Source organism: Talpa occidentalis, unplaced genomic scaffold (assembly GCF_014898055.3).
Source record: "Talpa occidentalis isolate TD23 unplaced genomic scaffold, MPIMG_talOcc4v2.1 talOcc4.9, whole genome shotgun sequence".
Taxonomy (NCBI): Eukaryota; Metazoa; Chordata; class Mammalia; order Eulipotyphla; family Talpidae; genus Talpa; species Talpa occidentalis.
The window spans coordinates 4558124-4574766 of NW_023605305.1; the positions used below are offsets into that span (position 1 = coordinate 4558124).

The following is a 16643-nucleotide window of genomic DNA, read 5'->3' on the forward strand; positions in this document are numbered from 1 at the left end:
AGGACCTCTAAGATAATTTTGTCCGTTAACATGCACTATATATCCTCTAAAGTACTGATTTTATGAAAGCAGCTTTCTTGCTTCTCTGGAAAAGTCACCAAAAGGGACACCATCTCCCCTCTGCGCAAAATGGTACGTGGATCTGAACTTGGATTTCTGGATCATTTTGCTACTTTGAAAGAAGGTAGCATTATGGAATCATTATGGAATGATGCTGACTAGACTGAAGGCAGAACAAGAAAAGTAAAGAAGACAGGTCTCTGATGATGTTGTCAAACTACTAAATCAAACCTACCCCACAGCCTATCCTATTGTGGATAAACTTTTAGACAATAAATCATTTAAATTGCTTTAAAAATGTCAAGCACATTTGCCTGAGTCTGACAACAAATCATCAAAACAGATGAGACAAAACTAAGAGAATTATACAAAAAAGATGAATCCACTACCAGAGCTGGAGACTTCAACACCCCAGGAATGGACAGATCCAACAGCAAAAAACCGTAAGATTACAGCTGAACTCAACAGCATTACTCAAACTGGATACAAATAACATGTAGCGACTACTTCATCCAAATGACAGTCTTCTCAAACTCACACAGAACATTCACCAAGACAGACCGTATTCACCAAAACACCTTAACAAAGTCACAAGAATAAAAATCATGCAATGTCTGCTCTCAAACCGCAAGGAGTTAAATGAGAATCATTCACAGAAAGGTATCAGGAAATCCCTAAAATACCTGGAGAATAAACACCATGATACTAAATAACACATGGATCAAAAAAGAAGTCTCCAGAGAAAATTTTTTATAACTTGAACTAATGAAAATGAAAATACAGCCTATTAAAAATTTGCAGGATGCAACAAAAGCTGTGATTGTAGAGAAACTTATGATATTGAATGCATATATTAGCAAAGATCTAAAATCAATAATCAAGGCCTCCCAAGTGGCACAAGGGGTTAAGCAACGCACTATAAAGCAATCTACAGCCTTTGCAACACAAGTTCAATCCCCGGCCGGCCAGAGAGGTGACCCACATGGCACAGCAGACCTCTCCTGACTCGCCCGCTGTTCCCCTCAGCAGTGCATTTCAGTCAGTCTGCCTTTCCTGTTCCCCACTCTGTCTCTGGTGAGTCCTCTCACCCCCCACATCTCTGGCCTGTACCCCAGCTCTTGTATACATAAATAAATCTTTAAAAAATAAAAATAAAATCAATAATCAAAGCATCCATCTTAGGAAAAGAGCAAATTACATTCAAAGTAAACAGAAGAAATGATGAAAATTAGGTCAGAAATGAAACAGAAAATCAGTAAAACAAAAAAGCTGACTACATCAATAAAATCAACAAACTTCTAGACAGCCTAACAAAGGGGGAAAAGAGAGAGAAGACATAATTTACTAACACCAAAAATAAAAGTTCCTTCTGCCACATGAGAACATGGCAAGGAGGCTGCCATCTGCAAGCCAAGAACAAAGCTTTCATCAGAAACTGACTGGCCTGCACCTTGATCTTGGAATTGCCAGCTTCCCAGCATGAGGAAATAAATTCCTCTTAAGTCAAAAACAGAAACAGCAGCACGGGTGAAACGGTAGTGGGAATTTTACAGGACTACACCTGAGAGGAGAAAGCAAATGAACAAGGATGTAAAATATACATAAATAAATAAATTTAATTTTTAAAAATACAACAAAAAAATAATGTATAAAAAAATAAATAAATGAGAGAGGGGAGTAGCAGACCTGAGAATATAAAGAAGAAAAAAATCTACCAAGGAAATGGTTGACATTAGCGTGGGTGATTCTGAATGCTATGTGATATTGTTCCGGTTGGAGAATAAAGGGGCAGTATAAGTAACAACAACAAAAAAAAACACAAGACAAACTTGAGAGGGGACATCACTACAGGTCCCACGTACATTACAAAGATAAGAACATCACAAACAACTCTATGCCCACAAGTTTGACAGCCTAGACAAAATGGACTCATTCCTTGAAAGACACAATCTATCAAAAATTACACAAAGAAACAGATCATGGGACTAGCTCACATCTATTAAAGATATTGAATCAATAGCTAATAACCTCCCAAAACAAAGCACCAGACCCAGATGGGTTCACTGGTGAATTCTACCAAAATTTAAGAGAAAAAATTACATTAATTCTCTACAATTTCTTTGAGAAGGCAGGTGTGTAGAGGAAATATTTCTTAACTCATTCTGAGCCAGTATCACCCTAATATCAAAACCAAACAAAGATTTATACTACAACTACAGACCACTCTCTCTTATGAACATAGCTGCAAAAAAACATAAATGCAAATTCAAAGCCATGATGAAGAATCACATGCCAGGACCAAATATTTATCCTAGATATGCAAGGCTGGTTCAACATTTGAAAGTAATTTAATGACTCCATCACATCAACAGGTCAAAGAAGAAAAATCACATGATCCTATCATTAGATACAGAAAAAGTATTTGACAGCAAATATGTCAACAATAAGAAAACAAATATGATTTTTTAAATGGACAAAAGACTCATACAAACACCTCATCAGAGAAGATAGAACTTAAACATATTCAGACAAGACATGCAACCTCGTGTGTCATTAGGGAACTGCAAATTAAAAGTGATACACTATACATGTACTAGAGTGGCCAAAATCCAAAACACTGATAACACCAAGTGCTGGCAAGGATGTGGAGCATACAGAATGCTAACTCATTGTTGGTGGGAATGCATGCTGCAGTCACTTTGAAAGACAGTTTGGCAATTCCTTACAAAACTAAACATTTTCTTACCATATGATCCAGCAGTCCTGCTCCTTGGCATTTACCCAAGTAAGTGGAAAACTAAGTCCACACTAAAAGCCTGCACGGGAATGTTTATGGCAGCTTTATTCACAAATGTCAAAACCTGGAAGCAACCAAGATGTCCTTTATGTGGGTGGATAAATAAAACTGTGGTCCATGCAAACCTGGGATATTATTTGATGCTACAAGGAATGAGGAAAAACTTAGTGAAAATGAAAATTAAAAGCATATTACCAAATGAAAGAAACCAATCTAAAAAGTCTACAAGATTTATTATTCCGTCTCTATGGTGCTCTGGGAAAAGTGAAACTAAGGAGCTGGAGTTGCAGGAGTTTGAGGGAAGGGAGTGATAAATAGGTGGAGAATTTTTAGGGCAATGGATTTTTCAGGGCAGTGAAACTATTGTGCGTCACACATATCCACGACAGGATTTATGTCATCATACATTTGTCAAAACCTATAGAATGTGCAACACCAAGTGAATCTTAATGTAAACACTGGCCTCTGGGAGACAATTTGTCAAAGGAGTTTCCTCAATTGTAAGAAGTACCGGTCTGGAGCAGGTGTCAATGGCGGGGAAGGCTGAGGTGGTGCGGGGACAGGGCCACAGAAATGCTGCCTTCCACTCAAGCTTTCTGCCATGTTCTAAATACATACGAAATTTGTTTACTCCTCCCAATAATCCTGAAATGGGTGCTATCATCTCCCTTTTACAGACAAAGGAACAGAGACTCGCCTGGTCAAGGGCACAAAGTGAGTGAATAACTGAGCTGGGACTAGCGCTCCAGTGGCTAAGCTGCGGAGTCCTGTTCTTAGCCATGCACTGCACTGCCACCGACTGTGCCTGCAGCATCCCGGGAGGACGCAGGGACAGGAGGAAGACCAGGTTGGTCTGATCATGACCGCTGGCTCCACAGTGAAATGAGGCCCCTATGCTGGGGTCTGAGCAGTGTGTGCAAATTTCTGGGAGTTCTGCATTAAAAAGGCACTACAAAATTTAAAAGAATGCAACTTTATTAATACAATATATCCTTTTCTCCACATTTTTAAGATTTTTTTTATGCATACAAGAGCTGGGGTGCAGGCCAGAGGTCTGGGGTGGGTGAAGGATTCACTAGAGACAGAGTGGGGAGCAGAACAGGCGGATCGACTGAAATCCACTGCTGAGGGGAGCAGGGGGGCGAGACAGGAGAGGTCTGCTGAGCCATGTGGGTAGCTCCCTGGCCGGGGATCGAACTCAGGCCGCAGCAGTGATGAGACTGAGACGAACCCCTAGGCCACCAGGGAGGACCCTCTCCACACTCTTTAAGGCTTCACATTTTATCTTTCCTGAGTCACTGCATGTGAAACGCCAGTAGCAAGACTCTGGATTTATGTTTGCGGTGCATTCCTTGTTACAGAGAGGAGAGAGGCATGCTCCACCAGCTCCGCCAGTCCCACCTTTCACTTGCTGAGCTATAAAAATACACCGACAAATACACTGGCTTCAATTGTTCCCTCTGGCAAAATAGGGTGATGGCACTCAGTGATTTCCAAAATCCTTTCCATTTCTAGACTCTTAGTCATATAATTAAGAAACCAGTTTCCTATTGATGGAGCAGATTTTTCAATGTCTGGGTTTACAGAAGTGCTCAACATCCTAATTCAACATATACCAGTAACTAGAGGTTGAATGAGAAGACAAATTGCCAGATTTTAAAAGTAGTGGACTTGGGCCTCCCCGGTGGCACAGCGGCTGAGCACTGGGCTGCAAAGCTGCCCACAGCCTCTGCAGTGCCGGTTTGATCCCCGGCTGCCAGCGAGGGTCCCACATGGCACGCAGACCTCTCCTGCCGCCCACTGCTCCCCTCAGCAGTGTACTTCGTCAGTCTGCCTGCTCTGCTCCCCGCTCTGGCTCTGGTGAATTCTCTCACCCTCCTGCGCTTCTGACTGTACCCAGTGCCTGTATAAATAAATAAATAAATCTTTTAAAAAAGTAAAAAATAAAAGTAGTGGACTTTATCCTAAAAGGGTAGAAAGGAGTAGATGACCTCTCAAGGGTCATCAATCCAGGGCAAAGCCAAAACCAACCACCAGCCGCTCTCCACCAAGACAAACAGGTCCATGCCACAGATGACTTCTTCCAGATGCTGGGAAAACTCTAAAACATTTTTCAGAAAAATCAACAGCAGAGAGACTTCTTTTATTGAAGAAGAGTTCTACAGAGAATTTTTACAATGACAACAGCCACTTAAAGGTCTCCAAAGGGCCATCTAATGAGTACTGAACTAGGGGGAAAGGTGGCTTTTTTTTCCTAGATCTCATTCTACAAAAAAAATGATTAATAAGTGTATATTACCAAACAATAAGCCTGATCTTAACATCAACTTACACATTTTCACCTGTTTGTGGCTTCATCATCCAAAACATACCCTATAGTAAAACTAAAAAGAAAACGAGGGGCTTCCCTGGGGGGTACAGGGGTTAAAGTCTCGGCCAGCCACTGCAACCTGAGTTCGATCCCCGGCCAGGGAGCTACCCACATGGCGCAGCAGACCTCTCCTGTCTCCCTGCTGCTTCCCTCAGCAGTGGATTTCAGTGGATTTGACTGTTCTGCTCCCCATTCTGTCTCTGATGAGTCCTCTCATCCCCCCATCTCCTGTACCTCTGGCCTGCACTCCAGTTCTTCTATGCAAAAAAAAAAAAAAATACATATATTGTAATTGTGTGTGCTGTTTTACCACAAATTTGTCCGATTTTCACTGACAATCCCTTTTGTAACTTAAACCGTTTTGAACACTGTTTCCAGGGGAAAATACAACTTGAGTTCCAACTTGAATTCCTAACAGATCAATACAAATTGCCTTTTCAGGGCATCTGGGAATCAGAAACGAGTCCCAGGAAACAGTACACAAGACAAAGCTGGTCCGGGCGTTGAAAAGCCATCACTAGAAGCAAGCACGAACTGAGGTGGCCCAGGCACCTCAGCCGGGGTCCTCGGCTATGAGAAGGGAAAAACAAAATGTGCCTGAGCATTTCAGGACAAAGATCTCAATCTGACCAGAGCTAGACATTTTTGTTAGCAGGGTTCTACCCCTGTCCATTCCACCAGCTTGCCTCAGTTTATAGGTCTGTCTTCAAGTTTCCAAAAAAGAAGGTATCCTGGGCCTCCCTGGTGGCGCAGCAGCTGAGCACCGGGCTGTGAAGCTGCCCGCAGCCTCTGCAGCGCCGGTTCGATCCCCAGCTGCTAGGCGAGGGTCCCACATGGTGCGCAGACCTCTCCTGCTGCCCGCTGCTCCCCTCAGCAGTGTACTTCGGTCCTTCTGCCTGCTCTGCTCCCCGCTCTGGCTCTGGTGAATTCTCTCACCCTCCCGTGCTTCTGACTGTACCCAGTGCTTGTATACATAAATTAATTAAAAAAAAAAAAAAGGAAGGTAGCCAAGATGCACTATCCCAAGCAAGGCTTTTGCCCCAAGCCCCAATCTGCTCTACTATTCACTCACTTCCAGACCTTCAGACTTCTCCCTTCAGATCAAAACCTCCACAGCCCAGCCTGAGTGGCCAGAGTCTGCTTTTTTTTTGCCTCTTTGCCCCCAGCTTCATGCTGTCCATTAGCACTGAAAAGCACATAAGCATCTAACAGGAAAAGGGAGCAAATGCAGTGAAGACCTTCTGCGCAGACTCACCTGCCTCACACATCACTTTCACATGGTGGTAAATCTCTCCAACCTTTCAAAGATACTCAGAATCATCCGTTGATCAACTACCAATCGAACAAGCAAATACAGATGAGTCACGGGCATTTGTGATGTGTCTAAAACACTTCATTCAAGGAAAGACTCATGCTGCTTTGGTTATTATTAACCAAAGTCACCGCGAGGGCGGCTGGATGATGAAACTGCCCTTGGCACCTGTTCCTCCAGAGGTTAAAGGGTTTTAAAAATGTCACACTTCACATCAAAAAGCCTTCCGGTCACGTCGATTCCAGGCTTTGAATGTTTGCAAGATGCTATTTAGTTGCGTCTCTTAATTAAGAGAAGGCTCCGTACGCCTGGGCATGGACTTCCCAACTCTTGCCAAGTGAAAACACTTTATTCAGGAAGCATGGGCAGATATTAATGGATATTTACAAACAACTCAGAAGCCAGATTAGAAACATTGCCAATTTGGGGTTTGCTAATCCAGGCTGAGGATTAGCAAACTACCCCAGTATTAACACAGCACTGCTGACCCAGGGGCCGCGGCCCACCTTCCTGCCCCCACGGGGCCTTTACATTCACCCAAGGAGAGGGACAGCAGGAGAAAATTAAATTCAAGTTAACGCATTTTGCTACTTCCTAGCTACTATGATAAGGGTTTAAAATGCCTGGCCAAAAAAAAGATCAGGGATCAGCCAAGAATTTTAATTATTTCTGCTGTCCTTGTTGCTAAGCCCATATGTAATAGGAAACTGGCATGAATTAGTCAAGGTATTTTAAAGGTAAATACGGTGGCTTGATGCCAGGCTTTAATCTCCCAAATCAAGAGGACCCTATTCCTCAGTTAGCCTCTGCCTGGATTTGCAGGCATTGTCCAGAATGAGGTTAGAACAGCCTGGTCCTTTGTCAGGTGCTGGGGCCACAGAAGCCAGCAACCCCCACCCTGAGGCCACCAGAGAATAAAAATCTTCCGATGAGAGGCAGGGCGGCTGCGGGAGGGCCCCGGAGGAGGCTGTGCATCAGCTGGTTCATCGGAGAGGGTGCCCAGAGGACCTAGCATGCCGGCTACACTCCCAGGGCCAGGCCCACATCGGACAATTAATTCTCCACCACATCCGTCTACCGAGACCCAGGGCCACTTTCCTGGGTGTGCTGGGCTCCCGTCTGGTTTAACGGGTTTAATGTCCGTTGCCATCTTAAATTCCTTAATAATTTTGAACAAAGGGGTCTGCGCTTCCACTTTGCCCTCGGCCCCCGGTATTGCACAGCTAGTCCCATCAATATTCATCATCAGTGATATCTCAAATATGCGAAGTTAAATGTGACTGGATTCTGCATTTCAGATGGAATAAATGTGTTCTTTGAAAGTCACTTCATAGACAACCTTCACAAATCACTCAGAATCATCAGTTGATCAACCATCAATTGAACAAGCAAATACAGATGAGATTGAACAAGCAAATACAGATGAGTCACCCACATTTGTGACGTGTCTAAAACACTTCACTCAAGGAAATATCCACTCTCCCGTTTTACATAAAATTTAAGTTTATGGTATTCGTTTTTCTTGGTAGTCCTTAAAAGGAAAGTTCTGTATTATATAAAAAAAAAAAATTAAGAAGAATGCAGACTAAATATGTCTTACACTTTAGACATAAGACATTCATTTTCACTGAGCTTTAAAATTCACTTTGGGGGCCTCCCTGGTGGCGCAAGGGGGTAAGCACTGCACTATGAAGCAATCCGCAGCCTCTGCAGCATGAGTTCCATCCCCAGCCGGCCAGGGAGCAACCCACATGGCGCAGCAGACCTCTCCTGTCTTCCCGCTGCTCCCCTCAGCAGTGGATTTCAGTCAGTCTGCCTGTTCTGTTCCCTACTCTATCTCTGGGGAATCCTTTCACTCCCCTCCCCACATCTCTGGCCTGTACCCCAGCTCTTACATGCATAAATAAATAAATCTTTAAAAAAAAATAAAATAAAATTCACTTGACTCTAAAGACATTTCTAAGCATTTGATACTATGACTGAAAATTGGGTAAATAGCATATTGTACTTTAAATAAGATCAAAGGACTAGACAAAATAATTTACTTCAATAAAAGCACAGTTTTTAGCCAATTACCATAACAAAAATGTCATGAATGAAAAAAAATGTCATTTTCTAAACTAGTTGCAGTTTAAGAACTCTAATGTTTCTTCCATTCGCTTTCATAAACCTGATGCTGAAAACGAGGTATTTACACTGCTGGGGGGGGGCATGTGTCCCCCAACACTGAATCTACAGCGCTGTCCTCAGTCCTCACATGACAGGTGGACAACGGGGCCAGGATGGACACTGGCTCACAAACACACCCAGCCTTTCTGAAAGTGAGAGGCAGCAAAGACAAAGAAGTACAGAACTGGACGCCTGCAAAGATGTGGAGACTTGACAAGATTCAGAGCCAGGGAAAGCCAACTGACGTCCCCAGCAATGTTTGTAAGGGAAGGCTTACTGTGTGGGCTCACAAGTGTCCCGTGCTGAATGACCAATTGTCAGGACGCGTGAAGAAGCATCTGTTTCATCAGGAAGGCGACTGAGGCACAGAAGACAGACCTTCCAAAAGTTCCTTTCAACTCAAAGTCCAACCCCTGGCTAGAAATAACACAGGCAAGATAGGGGCAAGGAAGGACTGGCTGGATGAGATGCCAGTTTATTCCTAGAGAGGGGAAAAATCAGCCACTTAAAACACAAGTAAGGGGCCTCCCTGGTGGTGCAAGGAGTTAAGACGCAACTTTTGAAGCAGTCCACAGCCTCTGCAGCATGAGTTCGATACCCGGCCAGGGAGGTGACCCACATGGTGCAGCAGACCTCTCCTGCCTCACCTGCTGCTCCCCTCAGCAGTGTACTTCAGTCAGTCTGCCTGTTCTGTTCCCCACTCTGTCTCTGGTGAGTCCTCCCACCCCCCCGCACCTCTGGCCTGAACCCAGCTCTTGTATGCATAAATAAATAAATCTTTAAAAAAAAAAAAAACCAACACAAATAAGACTACTCTTGAGCAACAGCAAAATATGTATCTGATTGGACAGATGCTCCTAGGAGTGACTACAGGGGTTGTGAGTGAACGAGGATCATGCAGCCAGTTGGGAAAAAAGTGTGGCAGTTCCTCAGGTTAAACAATTACCCAAAGACCAGGCAAAGGCACTCCCTCCCTGTTGCAGACCCTGGAGAAGTGAAAATATAAATACCCGCACAAGTGTTCACAACAGCATTATTCATAAAAAGCAAAGTGGACAACAACCTAAATGCCCATCGACTGATGAATAGAGAAGGAAAATGTGGCCTCTCCACGCACTGGAACATGGTCTTAGTCTGGGTGATTCATCAACAACAGAAGTTTATTTCTTAGCGTTCTGAAGGCTGGAAAGTCCAAGATCAAGGTGCCAGCAGATTCAGTGTCTGACTCGGACTCACCTGGTTCATAAGCTGCACCTTCGGCAGGGTCCTCACAAGGCAGAAGGGATAAGGGCCTTGTCTGAGGCACTTTCAGAGGGTGCTAATCCCACCCATGGGGGCTTCACCCTCATGACTTAATCACTTCCCCAGAGCCACACCTGCAAATACCACCACCTTGGGGATCAGGTTTCAACATATGAACTTGCAGGACATTTAGTCTGTAGGAAATACTGTCCGTGGGAGAAATGAACACTGATACCTGCTACATCATCATGAACCTTGAAAACATCAGCAGCGAACGTAGTCACAAGAGGCCACACAGTATGGATTCCATGGATATGCAATGTCCAGAACAGGCAAATCCACAGAGACAAAAGCAGATGAGTGGTTGCCAGGGATGGGGGTGGGAAATCTGGAGCAGGTCTAAGGGGTATGGGTACAGTGCTTCTTGGTGGTGGGGGGCATGAAAATGTTGGAAAGTTAGATAGTGATCATGGTTACACAACTTTGTAAATGCACTAAAATCACTTAATTGTATACACATAAGGCGAATTTTATGGTATATGAATTATATCTCAAAAAGCCCGTTTCAAAATTTATAAAGAGTGGACATGGGAAAAGTCTTCCGAGATCTTAAACAACAAGTTCAGGGAAACAGATCAAGGCAGACGTGACGCATCGCAGCACCACAGCCCTACTGGTCACAAGTCACGCAGCTGGGTGCACTGCGCTGGCAGGTCACGTTCAGGTCGGCCCAGAGGTGAAAAAGCAAAGCCCAGCTCTTCCTTTTCTCTGCTCCTACATACTTCTTTGGAGGGTTCTAGAAGGAAAGAAGCCAACTTCCAGATGTGTTTTGCAGGTTTTTTAAGCTGTTCTACATTCAGTTCCTTTGAAGGAATTGAATCTTTGTCTCAAACTTGAAAAAGAAAAAAGCCTTAGCAACAGATTGTGAATATTTTCAATCTAATAATAATATCATCCCACAGCTAAATAAGAAAATGAACCAAAATATGCCTAGAGCATAGGCAAGAAAGGGGCAAATCCGGGACAACGGGAGCAGCATCCCAGTTCCCGGTGGTGGTGACTGTGGGAAAGACAGGCCTGGTGAGCCAGCCTGGGCAGGGGGCTGTCACCTCGAGGACACCTACTTCTGGCCTTTGCACCCCATCTCTATTGTGTGTCAATGCTACTTCTGCATCGTTGGTTTTGGATGGATTTTTTTTTTAATGGTGCAGTAACTCAACACCGCAAGAATCCTATCCGCCAATCTTGAATTCATATTCCCAAAGCTCTACTAGATTATGTATTTTATAACAAATCATTATCTCAAATTTTCTTTACCAAAGAATTCAAGTACCTGTGCTATACCAAATTAAGAAAATGCATATTTTTTTAAAACCTAATGATCTGAAATTTCAATTAACAAGAATATGTGAAAAAGACTCCAGCCGATTTTCAGGATCATCAGATTTCCTATTTTGTTTGGAGTCATAAATAAAAATCCTATCTAGAAAGTAACATGCTCCTGTCTTAGAAAGCAATAATAAAAATAACTCAATCCTTTCTTTAAAAAAGTCTTCAAATTTTAAATCCATCAGGTTCCTCCCTTGAAACATTAAGAGTTGGCTATGTAAACCAATGTTACCTCATTATAGGAGAGAGAAAAAAAGAGTTGGTTTAATAGGCTTCACCAGGTACTGAAGCATGTGTCATGGAATTACAGCATCTTCTTATTTCAATGCAAAAATAATCAATGCAAAAATAATCACATTTCATTAAAATTCCACTTATCTGTCATAGTCCTTCTGTCTAAAACTGAAACATTAATTTTGGGGACTCTAAAATCAAAGACTACTGACAGAGATCCTATATGATATGAACTCTTAAAACTCGCCTTTTTTTGGAAGAATTCCTATGAAACAGTATGGCTTTATGCTCTTTCTCCTACCCGCAGTATGCAACCGGAAGTTAACAGAAGGTTCCAGCTAACTGAGTTACAACTCTTAAACTGGAATACATCCAGGATTATTCATATTTCATTATTTCTTTAGCAATTAAAGGTCTATGTGAAATAAATGCTATTTATTTTTGGCAATAAAAATATGAGATTAAGCATAATACTGAAGCCTATATTCAAATGACTTTTCCCTGACAGTTGTTTATGAAAAGCAAGGTAATCAATCAAGAAACCATTTTCCCAAAAACCTGAAAATTGCCATTTAAAAAAAGACTCAAAGTGGTCGCCAAGAAGCTACAGCCATGGAAGGCTGCTGCATTTTTTATTATCTAATATCCCCAACACTGCAATCCCCACAAGTTCATATCACACAGGATCAGAAAAATAGCCTACTGACGAATTCCTACGGCCCTGCTGCAGCACGGAGGTCTGTTTTATCCTCTTGGATGCATTATGAGACCTGCAGACCTCCATCCCACATCTGGAAAGAACATTCTTCCAACTTTGCTTGATGTAACTTTTAAAAATCAAATGGCGAGCGTTTCGATACTGAGTGTCAGACCCGAATTTGACAGTCAACAGAATGTCGGCTATGAAAGAAGTATTCAAAGTTTATCATCCTGATGGGAAGGAACATGGAACAAAAGATGCATTTGCCCCTTCTGCCCTTCAACTTGGAACACCATACTTCTCTTGATACGGCATGCCGAGGAAGAATTTTATTAAAGGAGAATTTTATTAAAAGCTTGCTAAAATGCATTAATGACCGTTTCATCTAGACTTCCTCAGCCCTCGCCCCCATTTTTTCCTGATTAAAAAAAATCAGAAAAATAGATGCAAGCACTCTCCTGACTCCACGCAGATCACTTTGCTCCAAGACCAAGAAAGCGTTTACGATCCCCAGCTCCTGCAGAAGCACCTATCTGCAATGCGTAAGCTTCTCGCTGGCAAGATCGGTCAACACCGGAGAGCCTGAGCCGCGGGAAGGCTGAGCCCACGAAGGTTGAAACAACAACAAATAAATTCTCTAAGAAACAGGTCTCGCCAAGTATCGATAAAATCATTTCGGCCCTGAGGGGCCCGAGAGGGGTCTGCGCTTCTGGCGAGCAGCACCCCGGCAGGTCCTCGCACGCCCCGAACCCCGCCAGGAAACCCGCGCCGTCGTCGGGGCAGGCAAGGGGTTCCCGGCGCAGGTGCGGCCGCGGTCCTGGGCTCACGCGACCTCACCTCTGCGGGGAAAGGTGTCGGGGGGGCAAGAAGCTCCAGCCTCGGGTCGTGGCAGGCGGAGCGCGCGGGGACCCGGAGGGGCGCGGGGGGCGAGGACGCGGGGTCCGCGGCCCCGCGGGGAGCCGCATCCCGGGAAGGCGCGGAGGAGTGGGCGCTTACATAAGCAGCCGCCAAAATCTGTGCCTGCACCCCCAGTTTGGAGCACGCCCGAGCACACCCCACACGGACAGGGCATCACCCCCGGGGGGGCTTCTCCAGCCGCGGGCGCGCGGGGAAGGCAGACGGGTCCTTCGGGCCCCCGGGTCGGCGCGGCCCCCACCCCGGCGGCCAAGGGGGCGCCCCGGCCCGGGAGCCCAGCCCGGGACGGAGCCAGGCTTCCCCGGGCGCCCCGCTCCGGCCCCCCGCGCCCCGCTCCGTTCCCCCGCGCCCGCTCCGCCCCCCCGCCCCGCTCCGGCCCCGCGCCCCGCTCCGGCCCCCCGCGCCCCGCTCCTGCCCCCGCGCCCCGCCCGACCCGCTTACCTCGCGCGGCCCAGACCCCGCGGCCGCCCAGCAGCAGCAGCAGCAGCAGCCGCCAGGCGGCCGGGGCCGGCGCGGGCGCGGCGCGGCGCAGCATCGCTCGGTCGGGGCGCCGCGGCCGGCCCGGGCGGGAGCGCAGGGGCGCGGGGTGCGGCCGGGGCCGGCTGCGGGCGCCGCGGCGAGCTGGGGTGCGAGGAGGCGCCGCGGGACCCGGGTGCGCGCTCGGCCGGGCGCCTCCCCTCCCCTCGGCGCGGCGCGGGCTTCGCGGGCGGCGGCGCAGCTAAGATGGCGGCGCGCGCTCTCCGGGCCGCGAGGGGCCCGGCCGGGGGCGGGGTGCGGCGCGAGGGGCGGGCGGGCGGCGCGGGGCGCGCGCGCGGGCGCGGAGGGCGGGGGCGGGCGCGCGCCTCCCCGGCCGGCGGCGGAGCCCGGGGCGCGCGCCGGCGGGGACGCGCCCGGGGTGGGGGCCCCCGCGGCGGGGGGGCGGCTGCACCCCGACCCGGCCCCCGCGGGGCGCGTCCACGGGTCCCCGCGCGCCCTTCAGGCCCCGGAGCCCCGCGAGCGGCGCCCGGGGCCCGCGCCTCCCTTTGTGCCCGCCGCACCCCCATCCCCAGGGGCGGACACCCCGGGGGCGAGGGGCAGCCGCGCGCACCGTCGCCCCCCGACCCCCGAGCGCGGCGCGGTGAGGACGGAGCCGCGGGGCCCCGAACCGGGCCGGCCGGGCGGGGCCGGGCACTCGCGCTCCGTGGCCGGCGGGGGCTGCGCCGGCCGCGGCCGCCCGGGCCCGGGGGTCGGTCCTGAGCGGCGACCCCAGACGCCCCCATTTGCTGAGGAAACCGGGGGACTTCGGGGGGCTGTGCGCGCGCCCTCTGCGAGCTCCAGTGCGGGGCGGGCGGGCCCCCGAGAGGCGCGGAGCCGCCCGGACAGGGAAGGGCCCCGGGGGTCCCCCGCCCGGTCCCCGCCGTCCTGCCCCCGGGCGCCCCGGCCCGGCCGGGCCTGAGGCGACGCGTCTGGCTCCATTTTGCGGATGAGGAAACAGAGGGAGGGAGACGGCGGGAGGCCCAGTGGACACCGCAGCCCTCGAGGGCGCGCGGACTGCGGAGACGTCCAGGGCGCAGAGTAAATAACAACAAGATGCTGATCCTCAGCCGGGGGCGGGGCTGCGGGGGAGGCGGCTCGCTGCCCCCCGCTGTCTCCAGCGCGTCCTTCGCTGAGAGGGTCTGGCTGGTGGGCTTTGCGGGGCCGCCTTGGGGGGCGGGGGGGGGGGCGGCGGGCAGCCTGGGCGGCAGGAAGCATGAGTAACTGGGTCTGGGGAAGCAGAGAGCTCATTTAGGACACTAGTGGGTGCAGAGACACCCCAAAAAAAGGTAGCAGCCAGATGGTGAGGTGGCTGAAATGTCAGGATGAGGGATTTGGACCTGGAGCTCTGGAAGAGCAGGGAACCAGTACCCCAGAGGACCCCAGGGGAGTGTGAAAGCTGGGAACTCCCCGCTCCTGCCCATTATGCCCCAGGGCTTCCTCCACCAAGACCTGGAGACGCTCCCCCCTCCCCTGCGTCCTGGAGGACTGGCCTGGCCTTGGGTGACCCTGCCGGCCCCTGCCATCTCCAGCCTCAGGCCCTCCGCTCCGACAACTGCAGCCACACTCCCCCTGACCCCCAAGTCACTGACCGGCTCCTGGCAGCTCTGCCAGACTTTCCCCTCTCCACCCCAGACCCCACCCAGCTGACCTCAGGGCTTGCAGTCCGGAGACTGTAATAGTTCAAGTTTGTTCCTGCTCGGGCCAGCATCACGGCACCTCCCCCACCTCTGCCCTGAGCCTCTGGTCCTGCCAGGGGGAGTCCGGGCCGCCTCCTTCAGGAAATCCTCCTGACTCTCCTCACTCCTCGACCCCCCTACCCTTGACCCCACACAGCCCAGGCTTAATAATCGGCTGGTTTGCGCCGCTCGGTGACTCATCCACGGGTGTTCCTGCTCTGTGGGGAGGGCCTGGCTGGGGCAGTCAGCTCTGCATGGGACAGCTCTGGCTCCTGCGCCACCAATGACCTTGGACAGGTCATGGGACTTTCTGCATCTTTCCTCACCCGTGACATGGGATGACAAAACCTATTTCCTAGTTATATTTTTAAAGACTTATTTTTATTTATATATGCATACAAGAATGGGGGTGACGGACAGAGGTGTGGTGGGTAAGAAGACTCACCCGAGACAGAGTGGGGAGCAGAACAGATGGATCTACTGAAATCCACTGCTGAGGGGAGCAGCGGGTGAGTCAGGAGAGGTCTGCTGCACCTTTGGGTCAGCTCCCTGGCTGGGGATGGAACTCTTGCTGCAGTGGCTACAGATAGCTTCACAGTGCTGAGACTCAACCCCTTGTGCCACCAGGGAAGCCCCCTTCATAGTTATTCTTAACATTTTTTTAAGATTTATTTATGCGTACAAGAACTGGGGTGAAGGCCAGAGGTATGGGGGGTGAGAGGAGTCACCAGAGACAGAGTGGGGAGCAGAACTGGCAGATTGACTGAAACACACGCTGAGGGGAGCAGCGGGGAGACAGGAGAGGTCTGCTCCGCCATTTGGGTGACTTTCCTGGCTGGGGATTGAACTCTTGCTGCAGTGGCTGTGGAGAGCTTCATAGTGCTGTGTCTTAACCCCTTGCGCCACCAGGGAGGCCCCAATAGTTATTCTTAAATTAAGATGATGTAATAAAAATGCTTCCGAGAGCCCAGCACGCAGTAGGTCTAAACATGGTCATTTCTTTTTCCCTCAGGAGCCTCCTGAGCTCCTAGTACACTGCCGCACATACAGTAGGTGCTTAATAAATAGTGATGAACCAAATGGATCGCTGTGTTGTTTTTTTTTTAATCATGGAGTTCATACCTCTGAGGGTAAAAAACATACTCTTTAGGTTTCCAGGGGCCTTCAAGATTTACAAAACATCAAATTAGAAAAGTATAATCTCATAACTGTATTTTGAGTTAATAGGCTGGTGCCAAGAGGGAAAATGTAATATATTCGGC

At 48.7% G+C, this 16643-nt stretch overlaps 1 protein-coding gene across 1 annotated transcript in view; it reads right to left on the bottom strand.

Annotated features, from left to right (window-relative positions):
- Positions 1-14644, bottom strand: part of CLSTN1 (calsyntenin 1) — a 58908-nt gene extending 44264 nt beyond the window's left edge. The window contains 2 exon segments of the mRNA XM_054691155.1: positions 13631-13687; positions 14227-14644. Coding sequence (XP_054547130.1) covers positions 13631-13687; positions 14227-14644 — 475 coding nt within the window.
- Between the last annotated feature and the right edge of the window lie 1999 nt (positions 14645-16643).